At 43.9% G+C, this 17,087-nt stretch overlaps 1 protein-coding gene across 3 annotated transcripts in view; it reads right to left on the bottom strand.

Annotated features, from left to right (window-relative positions):
* Window positions 1-836: 836 nt before the first annotated feature.
* The window catches only part of Sptssb (serine palmitoyltransferase small subunit B), a 30,478-nt gene continuing 14,227 nt past the window's right edge, over window positions 837-17,087 (bottom strand). Inside the window, exons 2-3 of one of the 3 annotated variants that reach the window (XM_048424847.3) lie at window positions 15,627-15,724; window positions 837-1,555 (exon numbers count right to left, since the gene is read on the bottom strand). In XM_048424847.3, coding sequence (XP_048280804.1) covers window positions 1,296-1,526 — 231 coding nt within the window. In that variant the 5' untranslated portion in view covers window positions 1,527-1,555; window positions 15,627-15,724 and the 3' untranslated portion in view covers window positions 837-1,295. Of the gene's footprint in view, window positions 1,556-5,698; window positions 6,101-15,626; window positions 15,725-17,087 lie in introns of those variants that run through there. The other 2 variants (XR_015735752.1, XM_048424848.3) reach the window with 2 other exon arrangements.

Raw genomic sequence — 17,087 nt, 5'->3', positions numbered from 1 at the left:
ACGTGCAAGTTGATTTTGCATGCCAAATATCTTTCTCCTTAGCTCTCCTTGGAATATTTCCCCTCGAAAACAAAGGTGCCAGTGTTGTCCAAAACCTGGTTATTTTTTTTTTTTTTACCCTCCAGAAGCACTATAGTTGATATTTATCGGGAGGAAAGAAAAGCTGCAAGGCTCGGTCTTTGACTTTCATGTTTGATTCAGCACTATAATTAAAATCTTACATTTGTTTTGAAGATAAACATTTTGGGAGAAATTTAATAAATCTTGCTTCTGCTGTGCAATGGAGCCACTATATCAAAGCGTTTAAGTGGAGCTGTCGACTTCCTGCTGGTAGACTATTACTTCCAGCCTATTTATTAGCTTCTTCCTGTAGCCCAGGACATGCAATTTTCCTTCCACTTAGTGAAGGCACAGGAAAACAACCCTTTCTCTCCTCTCGCCTCCAGCATCATGCAAGACAGGGCATGGTCAAAAGTCACAATATCTGAATTGGCTTTGATTACATATATATGTATATATATATGTATATATACATATATATGTGTGTATATGTATATATATAAGTATATATATATATATACTTAAGCTGTTCTCTAGTACAATATTTACTTGTTTAGTTAATAATCATAGTTCATTTAAAGCTATGATAAAGTCAGATTTCAGAGGCATTTGAAACAATGCCTGAACCATACCTAAAAGAAAATAATGGTCTCTGGCCTATTTTTTTGCATTTGAAGTAAAAGAATTTTAGGCAAAACCAATATAAAGAAAATTTTTAAAAGAAGAAAAAATAATTTGGGGTATTGGCTATTTACCAGAAAATAAGACTTTAAAGGTTTGGGTTTTTTTAAATTCACATCTTTAATAGACTGTAAACAAGAGCAGGTACTTTTGACAGTTGCCTATGAAGAATACTTTCTGTAACGCATCCCTTAGTATAGAATAATATGAAGAGAGTGTTTTAAATACGACTCTGTCGGGTTTCTTACAAGCCTATTTCCCGGGAAAGTTGTATTTGAAAGCATCCTGATCTCCAACAGAAATCTAACGCCACGGAGTTGAGTCGAGCGCATGTGGGGTACGGGGTGAAGTCATTGCGTTTCCTATCATCGGACACACACCATGCTGCATGGACCAAAGCGACTGGGAGGACACCTGGCTCAGACTCCAGGCAGGACGCGGGTGCATAGAGAGGGCGCTGGTCAGGTCAGAGGTGAAAGATGCCGCAGTCCCCTAGGTCGACAAGCTGTAAGCCACGCGAACCCGTCATGCCCTTTCTCAGGATTCCAGAGAGATCAGTTAGAAATTGAACTGTGATATCCGCATATTTTGGAGAAAAATTCCCAGGCCAGGCGGATGTGGATGGGAATGAAGACATAGGCGGTGTAGACGACCATGGCAACAATGGTGAGTAAGATGGTGTTGAACATAGACTGTTCCCAGGGCTCCAGGACGGCGCAGCAGCTGATGATTTGGTATTGATAGTAGAGCCAGGCTAAATACTCCTTCACGCTCTTGAAATCCATGATTCCTCCTCAAACTGTGGGAAGTCTTCCTGTTAGAGAAAATAACACCACAGGGAAATAAAATAAAATAAAATAAAATAAAATAAGAAACAGAGCACCCCATCTTCTGGTAACACACAGCAAACGCCTACTGTTAGTATTCCCATAACCTGACATTTTGGTTATTCTCACGCAAAGGGTGTCCCCGTCACTAGTCCTAATATAAACCTTGAGTGTTATCCTAGAATCGGCTTCCTTGGGCTTTAAAAATATTGTAAGCACAGATTCTCTTCAACTTATAATGGAGATGCATTCCCCAAAAGCACAGTGTAAATTCAAATATTGTAAAGGAAAAAAGAAAAACAGCTAAACCACACTTGGTATTCTTAGCCTATTGAACACCAGAGCTTAGCCACGCAGTACATGATAGAGTACCATTTATCCACCTTTGTGGTCACAAGGCGACCTGGAAGCTGTGACTCATTGCTGCAGCCCAACATTGCCGGAGCATTGCTTGATATAGTAAAGGCCGGGAAAGGATCAAAATTCAAACCAGGAAGTATGGTGGTTTCTACTGCTCATGTCCCACAGTAAACACTGAACTATCACACTGAGACTTCAGTCAGTTGGAGGCTGTAGACACATTACTGCATGCTTTAGTGGCAGGCTAGAGAGCACACTCAGTCTGTCCCCTGATGGAGCATCAGAAGCCCTCAAATGGACTGATCAAGATTTCTGTCTTCACAGTTGTATACAGTTTTGATGGAATATATCTTAGCTTTGGTCACAAATATATGTTGAGTGTCCTGAGTACTTTGAGTGGATCACTGGAGACGTGGGGAGTTTGGGGAGCCTCCAGAACGAATGAGAAGCCCAGCTCAGTCTCTTAGCCCTTCCGTTCTTTCCACCATGTAAGGAAATAGTCTTCAAGCTCCACACCATTTTGGATGCAGGGATAGACCTTTAAAAACCACCTATCTGATAGTACCTGTGATTTTTTTTATTATTATTATTTATGCTAGCTAGTCTTCAGTACTTCATTATAACAGCCTGAATGAACCAAGGAATATTGGTGCCAAAATCCAACATCCATTCATGATAAAAAGTCCTGGAGAGACGAGGGATACACAGGATATATCTCAACATAATAAAGGCAATCTACAGGAAGCCTGCAGTTAACATCACCCTGTATATTGTATTTCCGCTAAAATCAAGAACAAAACATAATGTCTACTCTTTCCCTTCCTGTTCAACGTGGTACTTGAACTCTTAGCTACAGCAATAAGACAGGTGGAGGAGATAAAGAAGATACAGATAGGAAAGGAAGAAGTCAAAGCAGCTTTCTTTGCAGATGATATGATTGTATACATAAAAGACCTTAATGGCAACCAGAAAATGGCTACTGCTTACAAACACACTCAGGGAAGTAGCAGGATATAAAATGAATATAAAGATCAGTAGCCTTCATCCATACAAGTGACAAATACACCAAGAAAGAACTCAAGGAAACAGAATGATTCGTAGTAACCTCAACAACCACAAAAGCAAACCCACAACTCATACTGTGTGTGTGAGAGAGAGAGAATAAATTTCACATGCGCGTGACAAACTTGTGCCACGACAACCTTGAGACACTGAAAAGTAAACTGAGGATGAGACAAAGGTTCCCCTGCTCGTGGATTGGCAGGGCTAACACTGTGAAATGTGATCTGCTGTCCTACCAAAAGCGATCGACAGACTCAATATTTCCCACATCAAAACCCTAACACTGTTCTCCCCGGAAACTGAAAGCAGTAACCATCAGTTTCATATGGAAATACAAAAGGCCTAGAATACACAAAACAATCCTGAACGACAACCACCACCACCAGACTGCTGGAGGTACCAATAGCCCAGATAGCGAAGTATAATTTCAGATTATACTACAGAGCCGCAATAACAAGAGCAGCATGGTACTGACCTGGAAAACGTGGAAATAAAATAAAAGCGCAATTCTCAAAGAACTATTACCAAAGAAAAAAGAACCTTAATCCCATGCAGAGAGGAGCATTCCTGATGAGTTCGCCTTGTTTTCACAGGTGGCGCTAGCTGGCCTGTGAGCTTGCAGGCGATGCTCCTGTTTCCATTGCCCATATCGCCATAGAAGTGTTGCGATTACAGATGCCCACAATTGCATCTGGCTTTCCAGGCGGACTCCGGGGATCAACCTGAGATCACCAGGCTTGTATAGCAAGCCCTTTACCCACTCATCAGCCCCTAACTGAACCTTTTAAGACTGTACACTGGAGATTAGGTTTGACGTGGCATTTAGAAGGGACAGAAGCCTCCAAACCACAGTACCATGATGACTTCAATGGGCAAGATTTCCCACGAACCGAAACAGTAAAAGTGATCAGCGCCAGCACTTTTGGGGTCTGGCAGTCCTGCTAACAACCCAATTTTATAAACTTTTATTCAAAACCCTCCACAGTGGCTTCTCTGTAACTACTTAGGGTTTGAGCTTGGACCGGGTGGAGGAGCCTGGGGTCTGTTTATCAAGTATTTAGAGGCAGGTGGTGCTGGAGGAAGGGCAAGTCTTTACGGCATAGACAGACACGTCTCTTCTCCTTGAGGAGTGTAGACTAGTTGGAAAGATGGCTCTTAAACACTTAGTACAAATTAATACGTAATTATCAACTATGTTACGTGCCCTGAAGGGCAAGTATAGTGTTCAAGGAGCTTTTGTAAACCTGATCCAGTCTGAACACAGTCTGAGGAAAAGATAAAATGACAGGGATGTTTGAAACCCAAATAGATAGAAAGGGAAATGATGAAGGGGGAACAAGGAGGCAGGGGAGGCAGAGGAGAGGGGAAATGTGAGAGGGGGATGGGGGACGGGAGCTTGGGAGGAGGTCAAGCAAGGTTCCAGTAAAGAGAATAGTGTAAAACCAAAGAGGCAAAAGCAACGCCTTATGCCAACATGAGGCCAGGAGTGGGAGAATGGAGTTGATTAGGATAATTACTCTCTGTCCCTTCCTTCTTTCCTTCCTTCCTTCCTTCCTTCCTTCCTTCCTTCCTTCCTTCCTTCCTTCCTTCCTTCCTTCCTTCCTTCCTTCCTTCTTATCAGGGTTTCTCTCTGAATCCTCTGCCTCCCAAGTGCCAGGATTAAAGGCACGCACCGCCACTGCCTGACTATTTTTCTTTAACCTATGATTCTGAGGGTCCCCAGGGCTACTGACAGGAGGAAGGTGTAGGTCAGGGAGGTGGGCTAAATTCATAAGGTCCAGCACATCCTAAAGCCCAGGTGAAGTGGATTTGCATATCACTCATTTTGGGAGCGCTATCCCTCTGCTCTTCCCACGGGTACTGCTTCTTCAGAATCAACCCTGTATTGAGGATTCATAAATGTTTGCAATACTATTTTCAGTTTTATTAATGAGATAATATTGCACTCAGGAATATCATTGACCTTTCTTCTCACTAGTCTCACTATTGTGTTGTTGTTTTAACGCACCGATTAATCTCCTGGCTGATATTTTCTACTTAAAGCTTAACGTCTTACTTGGGCAGCCCTAACAGACAAGGATGGCAGCCTTTTGAAAAACCCTGAGCCAGAGGCCCCCAGCTAAGCCGTGGAAACTGTGGGATAATAGGTACCCAACACTTAAAGCTGCTGATGTCAACCAACCGGATAAAAAGTATATGAACATGTGTTACATCAAAGACAGGCACTTTGGTCACAAACGTCACAATGCTTTAGAAATGGGTATTTTCAATATACTTTTGTACTAAAAACAAAACTTTAGGATTATTGGCTCTTTCTACCTCTCATTTCTCAGTCCTCCAAATTGCCAGTTTTGACCTGTGAAAAGCACTTTTATAGATTTATTTATTTTCGTGTGTGTGGAGGCCAGATGAAGGTGTCCAAGTTCCTGAAGTCAGAGTTATAGGCAGTTGTGAGTTGCTTGATATGGGTGCTGAGGATGGAACCTGGGTCCTCGGAGAGAGCAGCAGATGCTCTTAACCACCGAATCACCTCTCCAGCCCTGGGGGAATGTGCTTTTATTAATCTGTCTCATTTTAATCTCATGAGGTCTAGCAGTTAGTTCAAGAAGGCATGATTGGCTCTTTGATTCTTCTTTTCATTTATTGAGTAGAGAATTTAAAGATGGCTCCCCATTTCCTATTATGAAAAGGGGAGGAGAGAGAGCGAGTTATTATTAGAAAGCCATCTGCTACGATTTATTGTAGAATACGCACTACTTTTAGGTTCTTGACTTACTTAGGTAATTTATTTCTCCTTGGGAGTCCGTTTTGTATTTCCTATGAGACAATATTTACAATTAGAAGAAAAGCAACCCACCACCCCTGTAGACAATGGGATAAATCACACAGGTGGGAGAGTTCATCAGTTCAGTGAACAAATTCATTTTGAATACAGTTACGTAGCTTCTGAGTAGCAATGGCCTCAGAAGGGCACTCTCTGTCCCAAGAGACATTGCAGGCCAGAAGGAGAAGCTCTTCTGGACGGTGTAACAGTCACGCAGTGCAGAGGGTCTGGGAAGGAACACTAGATGGAGGCTGGAAAAGTCCCAAGGAGGAAGCTGGAACAGATGCTGAATTTTGGAAAAACCATGACAGAAAGACAGAGAAATTAGCTATCTGTAGTCACATAGAATTATATGATAGTCCCCCACCGTGTGTGTGTGTGTGGTGTGTGTGTGTGTGTGTGTGTGTGTGTGTGTGTGTTGTGATAGCCAGAGGCTGATTGATGCTGGGTGTCTTCCTCAAGCTGCTCTTCACATTAGTTTTTGAGATAGGCTCTCTCACTGAACCTGGAACTCATGATTTGGCCAGGCTGACTGGGCTGTGCGCTCCAGGGATCTGCTTGCCTCTGCTTCCCCAGCCTGGGGGGTGTAGGTGTGTGTGTCCGTGCCCAGCTTTATGTGGACGCAAGGCATCTGAACCCCGGTCCTTACGCTTGCATGGTGCGTGTTTCACTGGCTGTGCCATCTCTCCGGCCCCTCCAGTAAATGTCTTCAGTCCTTAAATGCTTACAATAATGTACAAATTTAATATAGTTGCCTCTTTAAATACCTAACGCCATGACCTGGAGATGATGAACAAAGGAACTGTGATGTTTGCTTTGCTCGAGGCTGCTATAAATCTCCTTGTTTCTAGTTAGATACTTTTTAAATGATGATGATTCCTGAGTGGAAAAGGAAGAGGTTTTTGTTTTTATTTTTTTTTAAAGAAATTTCCCTAAACTTGACTTTTAAAATCCACTTATATGCATCCACGGTGTATTCCCAAGTGGAATTATATGGGTGGACGGCGGCCTGTCTTCCTAGGTACCCGAGGCCACTCTACCACTGTGTGATGCTGCCTGCAGCAAACTGAACATCAGGGCAGTGTCAGGAGGCTGAGGGCTCTGGGAAGTGGCTAGGTCATGAAGTCGGAGCTCAGGGAATTGTGCCCTTATAAGACATACCCCAGAGACTTCCTTGTCCCCTCTGCTGTATGAAGACACAGTAAGCTGACAGCCCTGTGAACCTGGGTATGGTTCTCATGATTCTGTGCCTTGAGACCTGGGAGGGAGGTTAATTCCCGGTCCACAGTAATATTACAGTGGTTTGAGCCAAGATACACTCTCAAGTGGAGAGAAGAACAGAGGTTTTTAAGCACCCGTATTTCTATGATTATGCTTCTCTAGTGGCCCTGGTGAAATGTAAGACAGTTGAGGTCCCCTGTAAGTAGGAAGCTTGCAATGAAGGTCAGGATCGCTTCCCGGAGGAATGGAAGGAAGCTCACAGGAAGAGCAGTCTCTGAACCACTGTTTTCAGTACATGATGAAGTCTCATTTGTGAGGATCACTTCAATAGCACATGCCACCCTGCCTGCTGTCCTGCAGGGATAAGGGAGCCGCTACGAGGTTATCTGGTCTCAATACCACTCCATTTCTCAGCCCCCATTCCTCTCCACACATAAGAAATCTCCCTGACAGTTCAGATTCTTGCCTGACAGCTGAAGGTTTTAATGTACTCTTCTTACAAGTCTCCCTTGCAATTGGTAAAATCTAAGGTTCTTATCTGTGACGTATAGCTTAGAATGGTGGGAAGCCTCAACATGGAGCTTGGCCGGGTTAAGGAGCAGGTTTATTTGAGATTTAGGAACCAGGGGAAACACTACATCCTAACCTGAATCCAGTGAATGAAAAGGGTCACAAGGACAGTGGAAAAATATCCGTGACTTAGAAGTCTCCAAAGAGGCTATTGCATAATTGAATGGATGGTGAGTTGTTATTTTCTGTTCTTCAGTGCTACGGCTTTTCAACCAACAGGTGAAGATTTCACCCTAGATTCATGGGCAGTGGAAACGGAAGAAAAGGTTCTTCTCCCAAACTAAGGGGGAAGCCTAACAGCTGTGACCCCCGTCAGTCCGGGATGGCTTACGTAGCTAGAACGTAAATAAGTGAGTACGTGCAGGGATTATAAAAATGCATGTGCTAGCATGAGCTGAGCCAGGAGGAGGATGCGTGAGAGGAGCGCACAGGAGGGACTCGGCCTGCCAAGGATTTCGGCATTGTTGTCTGTACCATAGGAGTGGTAGCGAGTTAGGCAACGGCAACGAAAGGCAGTTCCCAGGTGCTTTGGGCCTGTGACCTTTGCGAAACTAAACATAGAAATGAACAACAAAGAAAGGCCCTTTTTAATAAGAGACTTCCTTTTCTGAAACCTCACTGCTCTTTTGGTTAAGAGCCTCAATTCTCTCCTGAACCTAAGATTCAAGGACCAAAGGGGCATGAATGGATTCTGGCTAACTCCTTCCTGACTCATTTTTGGAAAGCTGTAGCGGTCATTCAGTGTGTGTGTGTGGGGGGGGGGGGGGAGTGCTCAAGTGTGTTCCAGTGCACACATGCTTCTTATTCAGAACCTGAGATCTGAGGCCTGACCAAATGTCTTGCCTGTGGCAGAGGAAAAGATGCTGTCTGTAAGCCTACTGCGCCTTTCTTCAGCAACTTTCTTTAAAGGGTCCCTGACATGACTTCTTCAAACACAGGCCTTCCTTGAAGTAATTCAGTTGTTAAGTGAGTTAGGAGTGCAATGATCTCCTTCCAAAGGGTGTAACAGGAAAGGAGAGGTGGGGAGAGACTGAATTCACAGTAAATAAGATACAGATCAAGGCCATCACCTACAAGAGCCAAACGCTGATGGTGGGTGTCTCTGACACAATGCCCAGACAATGGTACTTAATCTCTGCAGTCATCTCAACAGTTCATAAATCAAACAATTAAAACATTAGGCAAACTCTGCTGTGTGTGGCTTGCTGCAAGAGAAGCAACTAGTTTTCCTTAAACCTCTTAAAACTGTCAAAAAAAAAACCCAAGTGTACAAAATGGTTACAACCAAGAGCTTACAGAGACATGAAGATTAATTGTGATGTTGACACCCCATAATAGTAGGGATAAAAATTGTATAAAAGTGAGCTAAGTATGAATAAAGTGAATATTTTTCTTAATGATATGCCAAGATTGTTTCATTAATTATAATGAACATGTCATAGCTATGTAAGATTTTAGCAGGATAAACAGGACATAAGGTTCATGGGACCTCATACCGCCTTCTTGATTTATATGCGAATCAAAAAACTTGTTATAAAAAGTACAAAGTCCATTAAAAAAAATTTCCAAGGAAAATAATGACCAATGAACTGCTCGAAAATCTAGTATTTCTTCTGTGTGTACGAATGTTCTGCCTACATGCCTGTTTGTGCTCCACATGTGTGCTGGGGCCCAAGGCAGTCAGACGAGGCCATCAGATCTCCTGAGACTGGAGTTGCAGACAGTTGTCAGCCTCGTGTGGGTGCTGGAAATTGAATCCATGTCCTCTGGAAGAGCAGCGAGTGTTGTAGACCACTGAGCCATCTCTCCAGTTCCCAGTTAACCTTCTGGTTGCTATTGCTTCCTTTGTGAGGCACCCTTGCTCCACCACCCAGGCTGTCCTCAAAGCTGTAATGCTCCTGCCTGAGTTCTGGGTTATCGGTGAGTGACAGCATGCCTAGACAGCCGGGTAACCTCTGTGTGCTGTGCTGTGGTTGTGCTTATACTGTTCTTCCTGTCAGGGAAACTTCTCAAAGTAATTCTTGTGTCATAGCTTAAATACTACTACCCTAAAAAGTGAAGTAACCGAAAATGAGGACATAGAGACAATGCCATCCTATGAAGTGCTGGAATTGCTTAAACAATAGAGAAAATGGACAGACCGCAGTGTGGTCCAGGTCAGCCACAGACACTTGTGACTGCATAAACTATCCTAAGGTAAGCTTGGGACCAACCTCCTGGCTCCATGAATGCTAAACAAATGAGCCATGCCTTCAGTCCCACTAAATAGGTTTCCTAACAAAAAAACAAAACAAAACATGACAAGCAAGCAAACAACAATAACAACAAACCCTACTTAACTCCCGGGCTAACTTAAGCTGTTTCTTTGTAATTATTAATTTTTAGAATTTTACCTGAGATTAGGACTCGTGTAACCCAGGCTGGCCTTAAACTCATTTATGTCGCCAAAGATGACCTTGAACTCTTGATTCTCCCAAGTTGGAGTGCAGGTGTGTACAATCACAGTTAGTTTATGTTGTACTGAGGATAGGAGCCAGGGCTCTCTTCCAACAGCGCCCCTCTGCCTATTTTCCATTTATGATGTCTCTGTACGGTCAGCAGGACAGTCACTGGTCATCCATGGAAATTTGAACTCTTGGTTCCCAGTCGCCACGTAGGACAGGTGACTGCCATATTGCACAGCACGGATGTAGAGAATACTGAACAGCCAGGGTGTGGAACATTCTGTCATTGCAGGAGAGCCCCACAGACAGTGCGACAGTGCTGTGGAGGCTCCAGATACTTTGCTTAGACGAGCAAGATTCCTTACCAACTTGACTTTCTATTTCTCATGCTGTTTCTCATGTGAACTTTGAAAGCTTAAAGATTCTCTGCTTGAAACCCTCCAGTGAAGGGCTCTTCCTTTGCAGAGGAATGAAAAACTCATTCCAGCTCCTCACGGTTTGATCGCCCTGCTTCTCTGGCGTCATCTCTGAATTCTCACGCTAAGAGATTGACTTCAAAGAATTAATATTTCAAGCTGCGTTCTTTTGCTTCCTATTCTCTTATGCCTCATCTCTGCCAGATAAAGTCCGCTTTCCTTTCGTGACCTAGTTCGTACACCTTCCTCGTACTGAACAGGCTCATAAGAACCTTCTATTCCAAGGAGCACACATTGCTTTCTTCTGTGTGGTACCCAGTGCACGAACATTGAGCACTTACCCTATCACCCACACGCAACCCATTTCCTCAGTAGATTGAAGGGATTTTTGTTTTTGATTTTGTTTTGTAAAACCAAGGTGAATGTGGCATTCATCTCATCACCCCCAGGACCTGACTGGGAAGACAACAGGCTGGATGACTGACAAACTATGTGGTTATTGAGACCAGAGACATTCTTGGACGTGCTTCCCAAGTTAATCTGAGTATCATTATTTCCCCAGCAAGATGGAGAGCCCCAAAGAGGCTCTTAGGAATTCACACGATCTGCTTGAGGCAATGGCTTTAGACAAATTGTTTTCTGCAAATGTGGTCCCATCTGTCTTTTTGAAGAATAGAAAGGAGCGAGCAATTTAAACACACACGCATGCATGTGCTCGTGCGCACACACACACACACACACACACACACACTAAACAAGCAAATGAAAATCACAAACGCATTTGTAGTTTCTCCTGATGTTAATAGCTTGCAGGCGCCACGAGCAGTAAGGAACATCAGCAAAGCGGATTTAAATTTCACAAAAATCCCTCTTCCAAGTGCTTGTGCTAGGTGACTGGAAATTTAAGGTGGATCGGAAAGTGGTTCTGATGAGGAAAATACCCCAGGAACACCTGGAGAGCCGGATTTCACAGCGGCGCGGCGCTCTTCCCTTCCTTCTTCCCTTCCCCATGCTTTCCCTTCACTTCTTTCTTTCTTCCTTCCTTCCTTCCTTCCCTTCCTTCCTTCCTTCCTTTCTTTCCATTTTCCTTTTCGGTCCCCTTCTTTCCTGTCTGTCTGTCTGTCTTAATTTGCATCCTTGGGTATGTCCCCAAAGCCCTTTGTGTCATGCGTGGTTTATGTAGAAAAAGTAATGATTGACAGCTTCTTTTCAGCCTGACTTAGTCGATGGAGCGCGTGTAAGAGAGCAGCAGTGCGTGCTGTTAGCTGTGCTTCTACCACCTCAAACTGTATGATTTTGCCAAGTTATAAACTGAGAAAGTCTTGGAGCATTCTGATTACACTACTTAGTGTAGTGGCTTGTGTAAGACAGGAGGAAGCTCTAGGTCTTATTCTTTGTGCTAATTGAATCGCCTGGTGCCGTCATAACCAATCAACCAATGCATCAATGTGGCCATTGAGTCAAACTTCCCATAGAAAGGCATTACCATTTCGGAACACATTCAGATATGCCCTGGGCAGGGTCATGTTCCTTGCGTAGGGTGAGCAAAACATAATTTCACATGCTTGTTCTTGTCACAGGGGCCAAATCCCAAGCGGCTTCCTCCCCTGAGCACAGTTCAATGCTCAGAGATGCAGAATGTAATTTCTTATCTTTCTCTCCTGTGTGTGTGCACGTACACGCGTGTGTTCCAAGGTCAAGTCAGTGTGAGTATCTTGTTCTATTGTTTTTAGACAAGGTTTCTTACTGAACCTGGAGCTCGCCATCTTGCCTGGATTGGCCGGTCAACAAGCTCTTGGGATCCACCTGTCTCTGCCCTACCTCCCCCCTAAACATGAGCTACAGTGCCTAGCCTTTTCTGTGGATTCTAGGGACTGGAACTTCATCCCTCCCTCTTACACAGCACGTTCTTCACCCACTGAGCCATCTCTTGGCTCTGCCACATGTAATTTCTTAAGTCCTCAGTGACATGGGTTGGGAGAAGTCTTTATAATTAATGGCATGGCCTCATACCATATCTGTGCGAATATAAAGCATGACTAGTTTATTGGTTTCTGTTGCTTTCATGCACTACAGAAGGTTCCAACCTTGCTTAATCTTTTCCTGGGAACTTTCTTTCCTGACTGCAATTCTTGCCAAGTTTCCATCAGCGATTCCTTTCCCAAGCTGACAGCAGGGTGAATATTAGAAATCAGACTATAAACCCAGGCGTTTAGTGGAGGCTAAGAAGGGACCCAGGAGTTTGGGATGAACGAAAGGCAAGAGAGAAACATAAACGAACACAGCAGTTAATGATGTTCTTTATGCATTCATGATGAGAGAGGAAGAAGCAAGCATGGTAAGTGAGCACAGGCTTTGTTTCAGGCAACTGGGTTACTTACTCTGTTACATTGTGTAACCTTGCACTTAGCAGTGAGCTACCGAAAGTCAGCAACAAAGAGGCCAAGTGTTGGGTACAGAGTGTTTTGTGGCTCTACCTACTCCACTATGTCTAATTTTTATTAATAGGAACACAAGTGGAAGACCACAAGGCATGCTCCAAATAACTGATTTTGAAGTAGTTCTTTGTTTCGGTTTGGTTTAGAGGGAGCTCAGTTCAGCCTCCAGATGACTTTACGAGTACAGGGCTCACGACCGAGAGAAAAAGATTGGACTTCAGCTTTAGTGAAAGCACTGACTCTAATTTAGGGCATACAAAATTCAGAGATTTGTTTAGATTCAATGTTGTGTGACTATCGAAAGATGCTATTTATTTCAAAACCATAAATGGGGTAACGTATATTAATATGGAAATGGATAGGAGAGGATTTATAATGATGAGGGGGATGACATGCTATGCTTTCTTTCTGATGTCTCATCATTTGCCGACCTAGGGACAGGGCAGTGTCCCTGTGCACTTTTTAAAGCCCCGCAATGGCGAGACGAGCTTCTAAGCCCACGCTCAGTTGTGTGTTTCTTGGGGTCTGCTATTTGTTATTGCTTCATTAAAAATCCACCCCTGTTGCTCTACAATAACAGAAAGAAGGGTATGTAGCTTCCAACTGGCTTCTCACTTCTGTGCTATTATTGCCAAAAGCTGCCAAGTTAATTTTAGCAGTAAAACATGAACATACGAGACTAAGGGTCTTTCACGTCACTAGAAGTGTCTCCAAAAAGTCATTAAAAGTACAGCTATGTGTACAACAGCATGATTGGTAACAGTCATGTGGAAGCCATCCAGATGCCTGTCATACATACAGCCTGCCCCCGGTGCCCCCACTGTGTGTGTGTGTGTGTGTGTAGAGTGTATATTTGTGGGTGCGGGGGAAGGCAGGTGGCAGGTGGCATGTCCCTACCAACGCCTTCATTGCACACTTTTGCCTCCAGCACTACCAGTAGACACGTTTCTTTGACAGAAGCCACCACACCTATGGTGATTTGTTAGAGCTGTCCTAGAAACAAAGACAAATACCCTTGAAGACAGAGGGATCTCGTGACAATTACCTCCTCCAAGCAGAGGCAGCCTCTCTCAGTGCCAGTGTGGTGGCCTACAACTGGACTGGGGGCTTCGATTATCTTTACAGAGCTGAATAGATCGAGGCCTAACAGCTCACGTGACCGCGGGTGGAGTCGGGAGAGGCGAGATGCTGGGGTGATTACACGGGTGAGTTCTGGGTCCTGTGTAGGGTTGAACTGCAGCCCGGGGTGAGTCACTCTGAGTAACTTACACCCGCCTTCCCTCAGTTGTCTCAGCTGGGGAACAGGAATGGGGACAGAACTCCATGCCCACATCTGCTGGGAAGAGATTAGAAACCATGGCGTGCTTAGTGCAACACTCGGGAAAGTATTGCATTAGCGGATATAATAGCTACTAATATACTAGTATATTCGGTATATTATGTGATTCCCGTGAGGCTACCACACTAGAGACAAACGGTCCCAGCAAGCTCAATCCTAACTGCCCTCTGGAGCACATCACTGCACATGCCGAGGACCAGGTGAAGACCAACATGTGTGTCAGCTCAGTTCACGAGATGAAGAAGCCCAGGCTCCAGGGTTTGTGTCTTGCTTATTTGGGAGTCAAACTAGCCCCGATCCTGGGATCCGACCTGGGATCTTGTGACAGTGAAGTGTGAGAGCGCCTGTCACTGCAGGGTAGGACACATGTTCTTGTCACATTAATTAATGCTATCAGAATGTCCAAGATGGATGTTTTCGTCTGGAGAGACCAGAACTCCTTACCGATAAATTTAAAGTATCTGTAAGTTTCTTAAAGTACATGGAAATAAAGAAACTGCTGCCCTCCAGCCTGGAACTATAAACCCCCTGAAACACTGCTGCAAACAGGAAAGGACCGGGGCTTCCAGATGTCCCCAGGACACAGGGATAGATACCTTTCATTTGCACTGTTTCCCATGGGTGAATGGGTGCTTTTATAATTATTTAAATAGGAACCAGCCGGCCAGGTTTCCTTTCAGTCTGTTCCTTTTTCTTAATAATTATAATAAGAATTTTAAAACAAAATAAAATAAATATCCTTCTGTGAACACTGACCATTCTCACATACACTGCGAGTGTTTTTATTTTGAAAGACAATGTCTTCATTTTTTCCATAGTTGTTATATTAATGTATCCCACTTGGTAAACTAAATGTTTACTGAAAAATGTTCCTCTCATACTGAAAGCCTTCCAGGACACACTGCTGCATCATATAAATTAAAGATGAAGGATACCGAAACAGAAGTTGTCCTCCACCAGAGACCCATAAATAAGGCAGGAGTTACTGCTCCGCTATCGTGTTTTTGGCATGTATCCACCACTGGCGTTTTCTAGGCCAGGGGTTTGTAACCTAGAGTCAACGGTTGGGGGAGGGGGCGTCTATGTAACCTTTGCAACTTATGCAAATTGCACAGTTGGAACATTTTTCTGTCTATACCTCAAAGGTCCTGCTAAGTCTTTAAGCCAAGAGTCACTGTCGTGAGATGAAGTAAAGCTAACGCCAGTGTCATTCTTGGTCTCACCTCCAATGTCAATCCGATATTCCGGAAGCATGCCATAAATCATTGCTGGTTGCTTGACAGAGGACTAGGGTTTTATTTTAGTAAAGATGTAATGTTACCATGAGAAGGATCACATTTCTAAAAGATTTCTGGAAGCCCACGATGGACGCAGAGGAGCTCACCTGAGCAGGGGTCCAGGCTGGAGTGCCGGTGCGTTTCTTTTCTGCGTGATCTGGTGCAGGTGGCTTCTCTTCTCTGGCCTTTATCTCTTCATCTGTGACTAAAGAGTTCAGCGCAATTAAGTCAAAGATGCCTTCAGACTTTACAACGATCGTATCCCCTGAGAAATGTCACCCAACCATTCAGGCTGTCTTCCATAAGTCTAGGATATATTGTGCAAAAACAAGGGATGTGCTAACATCATTTGAAAATTTATTTGGGGGGAAAATCAGAGTTTAAGAAAATCAGAGTTTAAGAATACGGCAGTGGCTGATGACTTTGCAGCTGTGACCTGGGCACTAGGTTTAAGGATATAGGATCCTTCTCCCAATTTCCACGGAAACAGTCTGCTCTTACTCTGTCTCAAGGAATGAATTTCTGGACCACTTTTGAGCGGGGGAAGGAAGTTTCTTGATTTTGAACAGTGTGTTAATATCATATGGGGAGTGGGGAGAGAAAGAAGAAATTGGGTTAATCTTGGAGTTTAAAAATCTGACCTTGGGTAGACTGTTGTGATAAATAATTCAGTATTCCTATATATCTGCAAAATACGATGCCGTAGTTGAGTAAAAGGGGCTGTAGCTCTTTCCCTTGGCTAAGGTTTCTGTTGCTGTGAAGAGACATCATGACCCCAACAACTCTTTCAAACCACCATAGTCTTCTTCTAGTGCTTAGAAAAGGCCATGCCAGCCGGCTGAGTGCATACTCAAGGGCTGGAAAAATCTCTGGAGGGAGAGGAGTTAGCCGTCTAAGAAGGACTGATAGTTGAACTGACGCTATAAGCGGTCACAGAGAAGGTTTAGAACTGCTTTACTGTTTTCAGAGGTGAATCTCAGAAAAACAGTTGTTAGGAGGAGCTGAGTAAAGGGGAAGGGGTGGGGTTGGAGGGATGGTTCCTGACAGAGAGTTTGCCTAGCACGCAAAGTATGCACAAATAAATAAATAAATAAATAAAGAATGGTTTTCCAGGTGAGATGCTGAGGACTCCGCTGGGAACATGGTTCTAGCAGAGACTTCCCAGGGCCTCCTCCAGACTGCCAGGAACAGGGAGGCAGGATTTAGGATGAGATTAGCAGGTGTGGTAGCACACGCCTATAATTGGAGGTGAAGGGAGGAGAAGTTCAAGGCCATTCAAGGCTGAAGAGAGCCCGCCTGTGAGCTCAGCTGTTTCAAAGAACCGTGGGAAACAATGAATAGAGACAGAGTTACTAAGAACTCACCAATTCCAAGATCCACTCTCAACAACAGAAAAAAAAAATCGTTGATATTTTACTTTGTACGTCCTGAACTTATTCTTTGACATTCTAGAGGTTGTTAAACCTCTCCGTGCATAAGTTACATGAATAACATGTGTGATTCGTGGTCTCTGTATGTTGTAGAGATTCATCCTCACAACATAGTAAAGTGTATCTCTTTATATCTGA

Source organism: Myodes glareolus, chromosome 20, assembly GCF_982192425.1.
Source record: "Myodes glareolus chromosome 20, mMyoGla1.1, whole genome shotgun sequence".
Lineage (NCBI taxonomy): Eukaryota > Metazoa > Chordata > Mammalia > Rodentia > Cricetidae > Myodes > Myodes glareolus.
Note: the sequence above shows the minus strand (reverse complement) of the source record. Positions and strands in the feature narration are given on the sequence as shown.